The sequence below is a fragment of the Gymnoscopelus microlampas genome, assembly GCF_963454915.1.
Source record: "Gymnoscopelus microlampas genome assembly, chromosome: 10".
Classification (NCBI taxonomy): domain Eukaryota; kingdom Metazoa; phylum Chordata; class Actinopteri; order Myctophiformes; family Myctophidae; genus Gymnoscopelus; species Gymnoscopelus microlampas.
In genome coordinates, this window is record NC_139947.1 from 56298502 (window position 1) to 56311687 (window position 13186).

The 13186-nt window shown below is 38.5% G+C and overlaps 1 protein-coding gene across 1 annotated transcript in view; it reads left to right on the forward strand.

Moving 5' to 3' along the window:
* LOC311054317 (monocarboxylate transporter 2-like) overlaps positions 1 to 6906 on the forward strand; it is a gene marked incomplete at its 3' end in the record, with an annotated part of 30620 nt that extends 23714 nt beyond the window's left edge. Inside the window, exons 8-10 of the mRNA XM_084070190.1 lie at positions 4902 to 5469; positions 5953 to 6089; positions 6876 to 6906. Coding sequence (XP_083926316.1) covers positions 4902 to 5469; positions 5953 to 6089; positions 6876 to 6906 — 736 coding nt within the window. The remainder of the gene's footprint in view (positions 1 to 4901; positions 5470 to 5952; positions 6090 to 6875) is intronic.
* Positions 6907 to 13186: the final 6280 nt, after the last annotated feature.

Consider the following 13186-nt stretch of genomic DNA (forward strand, 5'->3'; position numbering starts at 1 on the left):
GTGTGTGTGTGTGTGTGTGTGTGTGTGTGTGTGTGTGTGTTTGTCTGTCTGTCTGTCTGTCTGTCTGTCTGTCTGTCTGTCTGTCTGTCTGTCTGTCTGTCTGTCTGTCTGTCTGTCTGTCTGTCTGTCTGTCTGTCTGTCTGTCTGTCTGTCTGTCTGTCTGTCTGTCTGTCTGTCTGTCTCTCTCTCTATGACATTGATTGATTGATTGATGTACTTTATTTAGTAAGACATGAGAACAACAGTACATGGAAGTACAAATTCACAATACAAGGTCTACTAACCTAACCTTACCTAAACCCTAACCCTAACCCACAATACAAGGTCTAATAAACTGGAAAACTCATTAAGCACTGAGCTTGTTTAAGATGAGATCCACATGCACACACATCATGATGACATATAAGAGACACACAGATATACACACTACTATACATATAAGAGACAGACACATATACACACTACTATACATATAAGAGACACACACATATACACACTACTATACATATAAGAGACACACACATATACACACTACTATACATATAAGAGACAGACAGATATACACACTACTATACATATAAGAGACACACATATACACACTACTATACATATAAGAGACAGACACATATACACACTACTATACATATAAGAGACACACACATATACACACTACTATACATATAAGAGACACACACATATACACACTACTATACATATAAGAGACAGACAGATATACACACTACTATACATATAAGAGACACACATATACACACTACTATACATATAAGAGACAGACATATATACACACTACTATACATATAAGAGACAGACACATATACACACTACTATACATATAAGAGACAGACACATATACACACTACTATACATATAAGAGACATACACATATACACACTACTATACATATAAGAGACAGACACATATACACACTACTATACATATAAGAGACAGACAGATATACACACTACTATACATATAAGAGACAGACACATATACACACTACTATACATATAAGAGACATACACATATACACACTACTATACATATAAGAGACAGACACATATACACACTACTATACATATAAGAGACAGACAGATATACACACTACTATACATATAAGAGACAGACACATATACACACTACTATACATATAAGAGACATACACATATACACACTACTATACATATAAGAGACAGACACATATACACACTACTATACATATAAGAGACAGACACATATACACACTACTATACATATAAGAGACAGACACATATACACACACTACTATACATATAAGAGACAGACACATATACACACTATTATACATATAAGAGACAGACACATATACACACACTACTATACATATAAGAGACAGACACATATACACACTACTATACATATAAGAGACAGACACATATACACACTACTATACATATAAGAGACAGACACATATACACACACTACTATACATATAAGAGACAGACACATATACACACTATTATACATATAAGAGACAGACACATATACACACTACTATACATATAAGAGACAGACACATATACACACTACTATACATATAAGAGACAGACAGATATACACACTACTATATATATAAGAGACAGACACATATACACACTATTATACATATAAGAGACACACACATATACACACTGCTATACATATAAGAGACAGACACATATACACACACTACTATACATATAAGAGACAGACAGATATACACTATACATATAAGAGACACACACATATACACACTACTATACATATAAGAGACAGACACATATACACACTACTATACATATAAGAGACACACACATATACACACTACTATACATATAAGAGACAGACACATATACACACTACTATACATATAAGAGACAGACACATATACACACTACTATACATATAAGAGACAGACACATACACACTACTATACATATAAGAGACAGACACATATACACACTACTATACATATAAGAGACAGACACATATACACACTACTATACATATAAGAGACAGACAGATATACACACTACTATATATATAAGAGACAGACAGATATACACACTACTATACATATAAGAGACAGACACATATACACACTACTATACATATAAGAGACAGACAGATATACACACTACTATACATACAAGTAAGACGCGCGAACGCTGGAAGCGAACGCAGTTCTATATTTCAGCCACACTGTAGTAGTGAACTCTGGCGCACTCTAGCGGCTGCACACAGGTAGTGCAGCTGCTATATTTCAGTCACGGAGTTTTGAGTCACATGGGGGCACGAGCCAATGAGAGCGTGAGTCGCATGGGGGCGCGGCTGCACACATACTGCACACAGACAGACACACAAGCCGAGCCGAGTTACATAGTAGGCTCCACTTGGGCGGAGTCGCGGCTTCGCCGCGCCTCCTTCCGCGTTCGCAATAAGAGACAGACACATATACACACTACTATACATATAAGAGACAGACAGATATACACACACTACTATACATATAAGAGACACACACATATACACACTACTATACATATAAGAGACAGACAGATATACACGCTACTATACATATAAGAGACAGACAGATATACACACTACTATACATGTAAGAGACAGACAGATATACACACTACTATACATATAAGAGACAGACAGATATACACGCTACTATACAGCATGTCATACAATCAGCTTACAGGTTACTGGTATGAAGAGTGAAAAATATGTACAAAAGAAGAAAGAGAGGGGGGGTAGGTTAGGACTTGGACAGGGGCCATTTATCAATTGCAGCCTCCTGAAGGTGTATCTTTAGGGCAGTTTTGAAAGTGAGTAGGGTTTTACACTCCTTTACGTCTTTTGGTAGGGCATTCCACATTTTTGTTGTATAGCATGAGAAAGAGTTCATTCCCTTGTTTGTGCCAAATTTGGGTTGAACATGATCAGTGGAGCTGCCTCTGGTGTTATAATTATGGACTTCATTTATGTTTTGGAAGTATTTTGAATTGATTGAACACTATTAGCAGCTTGCAACTTCTTTTTTTTAATGACAGACAGGTATACAATACTATGCAAAAACATCATAAACGACTCAAGACGAATAGTAATCAAAAATAAAAATATGTACAGTAAACAGTTGGGGGGGAGGGGGGGAGGTGTTGACTTTTTACACCATTGTTTTCAAAAGATTTTATACATTTGAAAACTTGAAATGGGACATTTTGCATAATGAGTACTTTTACTTTTGGTACTCTAAGTACATTTTGATGCTTTTACTCAAGTACATTTTGAATTCTGGACTTTTACTTGTAACAGAGTAGTTCTACATTGCAGTGCTGATACTTTTACTTAGTAAAACATTTGAATACTTCTTCCACCACTGTTTCATGCACGCACGGGTGCACACACACACACACAAACAAACAAACAAACAAACATGACCCTCCCCTGAACACGGGCCAATTGTGCTCATAAAGACGCTCGACATAGCCTGGATGCACGGCGGTGGGATTCGAACCCCCAGACACTGTGATGGTGGGCAGCTTCTTTACCACTGCGCCACCAGATCACCCTCAGCTTTAATCTTTCAAACTGTGGAGCTTAAAATGTGGGTACTTATTGAGTAATTATTAATAAGGACAATGGGTCTGCCATATTTAGCCCATTGGTTTAAAGCTCCCAAAACGTATTTTATTAATGCCATAACGTTTCAACCTTAAAGGTCTTCATCAGGCAAATATTTGCAAAACTGTCGTCCACCATTGACAGCCTGACAACCTAATGTCACTGCTGAGTCAGAAACACATACATGGTCGCTGTTAAGATGCCTCAATAAAATTACGTAGTGTGCAAATTGAAAAACCTGTGACTAGAAAACAACCTGTGATATGTCTTCTTTTATATTCCTGAACCACTTAACTGGCAAAGGACGTAATTGTTTTCAAAATAGTCTTTGTTCACAAGCTGGTCCAGCCACCTCTCAATTCACCAAACCTCCGGATCCAGTTTGCAGTTTGCCTCCCATGCACGTGAACTGGCCCATGGCCTGATCGTACCTTCATCTATAAAATACCTTGGGGTTGCTATGCTGAACAGTTTGCCATCGGGAAGACGGTGCTTGTTGATCTAAACAGGTACTAGCTTCCCTGATTGGCCAACCCAACACACTCAGGGATTGGCCAGGATTCGTGTGATGTTTGTGCTGCTGGATATCTAAGTGGTACCGTGCATTGATACGTAATTATCTTACAGGGAAAGCTATGGAGTCGCTGATATATGAAATGTTACTTTAATCTCAAATCTACAGAGTTGCTGGTGTACAGAATGCTCCACTGGGCGGTGCACCTGTGTCGCTCTGGCACTCTAGTACAACCATACGAAAGTTCAGCAACTCTTGTGTTGGTGGGACACAACGTTTACTCCTTTGGGGGATATTTCAAGCACGACAACAGTGATGAAATTGCTGTGCACATCTTGAACACAGTGTCATTGCGTTGGACGACGTTGCCCCCAGTGAAAACTGGGAGAGAAGAATGTCCCCTTGAAGTTCCCCCCAGTCTCTATAACCACACAGCTGTTCTGATAGAAGATACCGCCTACATCTGGGGAGGCCATTTAGGGAATCACAAATCTCCTTTCTCCAATGTACTCTATGCATTTGATGTGGACACCCGCACATGGTTCAAGGCTAAGCATTCTGGGATTGTTCAAGGGAGGATCTTTCACTCAGCCTGTATCTTGGAGAAGGTCATGTATATTTGTGGAGGATTTGACACTTTGAACAATCTTTCCTTTGTGATCAGTAATGATATGTGCAAGTTGGACACCACCACAATGGTCTGGTCTTTAATTAACACCAGAGGCACACCACCATACTTTCGATGTAATCTCTCTGCCACCATCATCGGGACAAAGATGTTTGTATTTGAGGGCGATTTATGCGATACTGGATTGTTCGACACAGAGACTAACTGCTGGCTGAGCATGTCTTCTGCAAATCCTTTTCCAAAAGAAATTCATCATCATTCAGCCTTTGCCTACAATGGAGAGCCGTACATATTTTGTCGCAGAAGAGAGAAAGAAATTGTTCCGTACTCGGAACGAAGGCTGCCCAGATTTCCTGTTAACCCGATTATCAATGATCTGTGGAAATTCAATCCAGAGACCTTCACCTGGAAGAAAGTTGAGCCCAAGGGGGAAGGCCCGGGTCCAGGGTTTCATCATTTGTGCAGTTGTGTGGTGGGAGATTGTATCATCCTCTTTGAAGGACATGAAGAAGAGCCCGTAATCGCTGATGACCTGTACATTTTAGACTTTAATCCTAGTCTCAAGAAGTTATGTAAACTAGCAGTTATTCAGTACGGTCTGGAGCAGTCAGGACTACCTCACAACATCAGATGGGAACTGGCAGCCATGAAAAACAAAACGGTGAGCCCTCGAAGAACAAAACAAAACAAGACGTGTCACGTGAAGCCTTCACCAATGTTAGCTTGGCTGAGACGGACACACACACGGAAGGACGGAGACGAAAACATACTCTCCACCATACTGGCGGAGACAATAAAGGGGTGAATGCTGAATGCAAGGAGTTGGCGCTACGTCCTCCCAGTGAGTGCTCCTCACTGGCAGGTGAGCCAGTAGGTTACAGCAGTACGTCCTCCCAGTGGGGGCTCCTCACTGGCAGGTGAGCCAGTAGGGTACAACAGTATGTCCTCCCAGTGGGGGCTCCTCACTGGGAGGTGAGCCAGTAGGTGTTATGATTAGGAAGGTTATGAAGAGGCTTGGTGTAGGCAGGGTTCTCTCCTGTGTGCGTGCGTGCGTGCGTGCGTGCGTGCGTGCGTGCGTGCGTGCGTGCGTGCGTGGGCTTGCTTTCGTGTGGGAGTGTGTCGTGGTGTGATTGGATGATTGCAGAAGGAAGAGTGTCCGCATCAGACGCATCCGCTCCTGATTGGTGCCCAGAGGACTGCTCCAACTTTAAAAGGCTGTCAGTCAGCCCGGCGACAGCGAACCCATTCCTTCCTGACTCCCAACCCCTCCGTCATTCCTCTGTAATCTGTTTAGCCATTGTGCATGTGAAGCTGAACAGACATGTAATGTAAAAGCTCTGCAACACTTGATTTAACATGTAGGAGAACTTACGGGGCAGCGCCATGTGAGGACGCGTTTTGGTTGAGCTCCTTACCGGTATTGTGCATAATGTAATTCATTTACCAGTTTAGCCGCAAACTTGCCACAAAGTGTGTGAGAACACCCAACAGAGTACTCTCTCTGCTCTTTGGATACCTAAATACATGTATGTAAAATGTAAATGGAAAAACAAGACAGCAGAAAAAAATGTGTGATATGTTTTCTTTTATTTTCCTGAAGCGATTATTTTACAATGGTCTCAATCATTCAGAAATAATGTTTGTTCATGAGCTGCTCCAGCCGCCTCCATCCACTGCAATGTAATTCATCGAATTTCCGGTGCGAGTTTGCCACCCGTGAGTGTCACGTCATATATCTAGAGAACGGATGGAAGTATGTCCTTTCCTTTAAAAAACGTCCTTGTTATCCTCATGTTTATTCTGGCATACTTCCTGTTATCCTCATGTTTATTCTGGCATACTTCCTGTTATCCTCATGTTTATTCTGGCATACATCCTGTTATCCTTATGTTTATTCTGGCATACTTCCTGTTATCCTCATGTTTATTCTGGCATACTTCCTGTTATCCTCATGTTTATTCTGGCATACTTCCTGTTATCCTCATGTTTATTCTGGCATACTTCACAAAAACCTTTCTCTCTGAGAAGTATTTATCAATGTTGATCCTCGTGTGTTTTGTGTTTCAGTAAGAACTGTTTCATCTCTGACAGCCCATAGAGAATTCTTCTTTTCACACAGGCTTCTTCATCACTCTCCCAAGCATCATTATCATCTTCTTCATCACTAACCATCATTATCATCTTCATCACTAAGCATCATTATCATCTTCTTCATCACTAACCATCATTATCATCTTCATCACTAACCATCATTATCATCTTCTTCATCACTAAGCATCATTATCATCTTCTTCATCACTAACCATCATTATCATCTTCATCACTAACCATCATTATCATCTTCTTCATCACTAAACATCATTATCATCTTCTTCATCACTAACCATCATTATCATCTTCTTCATCACTAACCATCATTATCATCTTCTTCATCACTAAGCATCATTATCATCTTCTTCATCACTAACCATCATTATCATCTTCTTCATCACTAAGCATCATTATCATCTTCTTCATCACTAACCATCATTATCATCTTCATCACTAACCATCATTATCATCTTCTTCATCACTAAGCATCATTATCATCTTCTTCATCACTAACCATCATTATCATCTTCATCACTAACCATCATTATCATCTTCTTCATCACTAAGCATCATTATCATCTTCTTCATCACTAACCATCATTATCATCTTCTTCATCACTAAGCATCATTATCATCTTCTTCATCACTAACCATCATCATTATCATCTTCTTCATCACTAACCATCATTATCATCTTCATCATCACTAACCATCATTATCATCTTCTTCATCGCTAACCATCATTATCATCTTCTTCATCACTAAGCATCATTATCATCTTCATCACTGACCATCATTATCATCTTCTTCATCACTAACCATCATTATCATCTTCTTCATCACTAACCATCATCATCATCTTCTTCATCACTAAGCATCATCATCATCTTCATCACTAAGCATCATTATCATCTTCTTCATCACTAAGCATCATTATCATCTTCATCACTAAGCATCATTATCATCTTCTTCATCACTAAGCATCATTATCATCTTCATCACTAACCATCATTATCATCTTCTTCATCACTAACCATCATTATCATCTTCTTCATCACTAAGCATCATTATCATCTTCATCACTAAGCATCATTATCATCTTCATCATCACTAAGCATCATTATCATCTTCTTCATCACTACTAACCATCATCATCATTATCATCTTCTTCATCACTAACCATCATTATCATCTTCTTCATCACTAAGCATCATTATCATCTTCTTCATCACTAACCATCATTATCATCTTCTTCATCACTAAGCATCATTATCATCTTCTTCATCACTACTAACCATCATCATCATTATCATCTTCTTCATCACTAACCATCATTATCATCTTCATCACTAACCATCATTATCATCTTCTTCATCACTAACCATCATTATCATCTTCTTCATCACTAAGCATCATTATCATCTTCTTCATCACTAAACATCATTATCATCTTCTTCATCACTAACCATCATTATCATCTTCTTCATCACTAACCATCATTATCATCTTCATCACTAACCATCATTATCATCTTCTTCATCACTAACCATCATTATCATCTTCATCACTAACCATCATTATCATCTTCATCACTAACCATCATTATCATCTTCTTCATCACTAAGCATCATTATCATCTTCTTCATCACTAAGCATCATTATCATCTTCTTCATCACTAACCATCATTATCATCTTCTTCATCACTAACCATCATTATCATCTTCTTCATCACTAAGCATCATTATCATCTTCTTCATCACTAACCATCATTATCATCTTCTTCATCACTAAGCATCATTATCATCTTCATCACTAACCATCATTATCATCTTCTTCATCAGTAACCATCATTATCATCTTCATCACTAAGCATCATTATCATCTTCTTCATCACTAACCATCATTATCATCTTCTTCATCACTAACCATCATTATCATCTTCTTCATCACTAAGCATCATTATCATCTTCTTCATCACTAACCATCATTATCATCTTCTTCATCACTAAGCATCATTATCATCTTCATCACTAACCATCATTATCATCTTCTTCATCACTAACCATCATTATCATCTTCATCACTAAGCATCATTATCATCTTCTTCATCACTAAGCATCATTATCATCTTCTTCATCACTAAGCATCATTATCATCTTCTTCATCACTAAGCATCATTATCATCTTCTTCATCACTAAGCATCATTATCATCTTCATCACTAAGCATCATTATCATCTTCATCACTGACCATCATTATCATCTTCTTCATCACTAACCATCATTATCATCTTCTTCATCAGTAACCATCATTATCATCTTCTTCATCACTAACCATCATTATCATCATCATCACTAACCATCATTATCATCATCATCACTAACCATCATTATCATCTTCATCACTAACCATCATTATCATCTTCTTCATCACTAACCATCATTATCATCTTCTTCATCACTAACCATCATTATCATCTTCATCACTAAGCATCATTATCATCTTCTTCATCACTAAGCATCATTATCATCTTCATCATCACTAACCATCATTATCATCTTCATCACTAACCATCATTATCATCTTCATCACTAAGCATCATTATCATCTTCTTCATCACTAAGCATTATTATCATCTTCTAAATAGAGTATCTCTTTTTTCTTCAGAGAGAGAGAGAGAGAGAGAGAGAGAGACTAATACAATAAAACCCTGTAAGAGAATAAAAGTGATGCAGACAGAGGATCATTTATAAAGATTTATTATTGATCCTTGTGGAGGAAACACAGCATATAGAGACATGTAGACATATAACGAATAATAACAATACAACAGTTTGACTACACTTGGGGTATGAAGATAGATTGTTTAAAGGTTCTATGACATTCATTTTCACTTTTTTTATTGGGGCGGTGTAGCCGCCCCTATAAGTGAGTTTTGGACACCGACCAAAACATTTGTATACCCCCTAACCCTTCCATTGTTAATGCAAATCGATACTTTTGCAAAGTCAGCCAATCACATTACAGCTAGTGTCATCACCACTAACTGTAATGTGATTGGCTGACTTTGCAAATTCAGGACTGTGATTGGCTAGCGAAACACATGACACATGTGCAGCCCTATGAATAGCAGTATGGACTTTAAAAAAAGTTATTTATCCTTTTTTTAAAGTGAGTCATGTTGTGATGACCACACACCTCCCACTTCACACTGGGTGTGATTTTTTTTAATGTTTTTTGGGGGTTTTATGACCTCAATTACACCCAAAGAATCAGAACTTTGAACATTCAGTGGAATCTTCTTCATCACTAACCATCATTATCATCTTCTTCATCACTAACCATCATTATCATCTTCATCACTAACCATCATTATCATCTTCTTCATCACTAACCATCATTATCATCTTCATCACTAACCATCATTATCATCTTCATCACTAACCATCATTATCATCTTCTTCATCACTAAGCATCATTATCATCTTCTTCATCACTAAGCATCATTATCATCTTCTTCATCACTAACCATCATTATCATCTTCTTCATCACTAACCATCATTATCATCTTCTTCATCACTAAGCATCATTATCATCTTCTTCATCACTAACCATCATTATCATCTTCTTCATCACTAAGCATCATTATCATCTTCATCACTAACCATCATTATCATCTTCTTCATCACTAACCATCATTATCATCTTCATCACTAAGCATCATTATCATCTTCTTCATCACTAACCATCATTATCATCTTCTTCATCACTAACCATCATTATCATCTTCTTCATCACTAAGCATCATTATCATCTTCTTCATCACTAACCATCATTATCATCTTCTTCATCACTAAGCATCATTATCATCTTCATCACTAACCATCATTATCATCTTCTTCATCACTAACCATCATTATCATCTTCATCACTAAGCATCATTATCATCTTCTTCATCACTAAGCATCATTATCATCTTCTTCATCACTAAGCATCATTATCATCTTCTTCATCACTAAGCATCATTATCATCTTCTTCATCACTAAGCATCATTATCATCTTCATCACTAAGCATCATTATCATCTTCATCACTGACCATCATTATCATCTTCTTCATCACTAACCATCATTATCATCTTCTTCATCAGTAACCATCATTATCATCTTCTTCATCACTAACCATCATTATCATCATCATCACTAACCATCATTATCATCATCATCACTAACCATCATTATCATCTTCATCACTAACCATCATTATCATCTTCTTCATCACTAACCATCATTATCATCTTCTTCATCACTAACCATCATTATCATCTTCATCACTAAGCATCATTATCATCTTCTTCATCACTAAGCATCATTATCATCTTCATCATCACTAACCATCATTATCATCTTCATCACTAACCATCATTATCATCTTCATCACTAAGCATCATTATCATCTTCTTCATCACTAAGCATTATTATCATCTTCTAAATAGAGTATCTCTTTTTTCTTCAGAGAGAGAGAGAGAGAGAGAGAGAGAGACTAATACAATAAAACCCTGTAAGAGAATAAAAGTGATGCAGACAGAGGATCATTTATAAAGATTTATTATTGATCCTTGTGGAGGAAACACAGCATATAGAGACATGTAGACATATAACGAATAATAACAATACAACAGTTTGACTACACTTGGGGTATGAAGATAGATTGTTTAAAGGTTCTATGACATTCATTTTCACTTTTTTTATTGGGGCGGTGTAGCCGCCCCTATAAGTGAGTTTTGGACACCGACCAAAACATTTGTATACCCCCTAACCCTTCCATTGTTAATGCAAATCGATACTTTTGCAAAGTCAGCCAATCACATTACAGCTAGTGTCATCACCACTAACTGTAATGTGATTGGCTGACTTTGCAAATTCAGGACTGTGATTGGCTAGCGAAACACATGACACATGTGCAGCCCTATGAATAGCAGTATGGACTTTAAAAAAAGTTATTTATCCTTTTTTTAAAGTGAGTCATGTTGTGATGACCACACACCTCCCACTTCACACTGGGTGTGATTTTTTTTAATGTTTTTTGGGGGTTTTATGACCTCAATTACACCCAAAGAATCAGAACTTTGAACATTCAGTGGATTTTCTGTGTTTCTGAATAATTAGGCTGAAAAGTAATCTGAGCTTGGCCCTTCGACAGTGAGGTCACAGCCGATTAATCCCGCCCCCTCTCTTCCTCGCCCCTCCCCTCCCCTATCCTTTCCTTTTGGGGGGGGCGGAGCAGAGGCGATGATTGACAGGCAAAATCCCTCACCAGCGACACCCGCAGGCAAAGATTTCTTTTTTCATTGCAGTTGAAAAGGCTTTAGAAATGTGAGAGAAAAACACCTGCCATGGACCAATGGAGTGGAATTTTTTGTTAAAACTTTCTGTACACGTTTGAAGGACCATGACAAAGACTTTTAATGTGTGGTAAAACTGAACGTCATGAAACCTTTAAGAATACTCAATGTTGTCGTGGAGAAAGGCTTCCCGTGAGCTGATGGCATTACTACACCGTGCCCTGTCATCAAACAATGACAGCGCACAGAGAGAGAACGTACGCTGAGGTAACCGGAACGATCGCCCCAAAACACTGAGGTTACGTTTAGGAGTACCTGGTGGTGGCCGTTCCCAGGTCGCCGGATTTGATCCGGGGCGACCGTGTTTTAGGGCGAGAACAATGCATGACAATGCAACACGGTGTAGTGGTTAGGGTTAGTGTTGTCTCTCTTTCAGCTAAGGGGTCCTTGTGTTGTCTCTCTTTCAGCTAAGGGGTCCTTGTGTTGTCTCTCTTTCAGCTAAGGGGTTCTTGTGTTGTCTCTCTTTCAGCTAAGGGGTCCTTGTGTTGTCTCTCTTTCAGCTAAGGGGTCCTTGTGTTGTCTCTCTTTCAGCTAAGGGGTCCTTGTGTTGTCTCTCTTTCAGCTAAGGGGTCCTTGTGTTGTCTCTCTTTCAGCTAAGGGGTCCTTGTGTTGTCTCTCTTTCAGCTAAGGGGTCCTTGTGTTGTCTCTCTTTCAGCTAAGGGGTCCCTGTGACACTAGGTCCAGCTGTCTGGTCTAGTGGGTTCAGGTGAGGCCAGGACAGTCGGACTGAAGGTTGATTTAAAATACACCTCAATGTTACTTCAGGTAGAATAACAGTACAGTGTCCTCTAGTGGTTTCAGGTAGAACTAGAAAAAGTGCTCCTCGGAGCACAGGTCTCCGCCAGGTCAGGTAGGCTACTGTGGCCTCCTGGTGGCGCTAT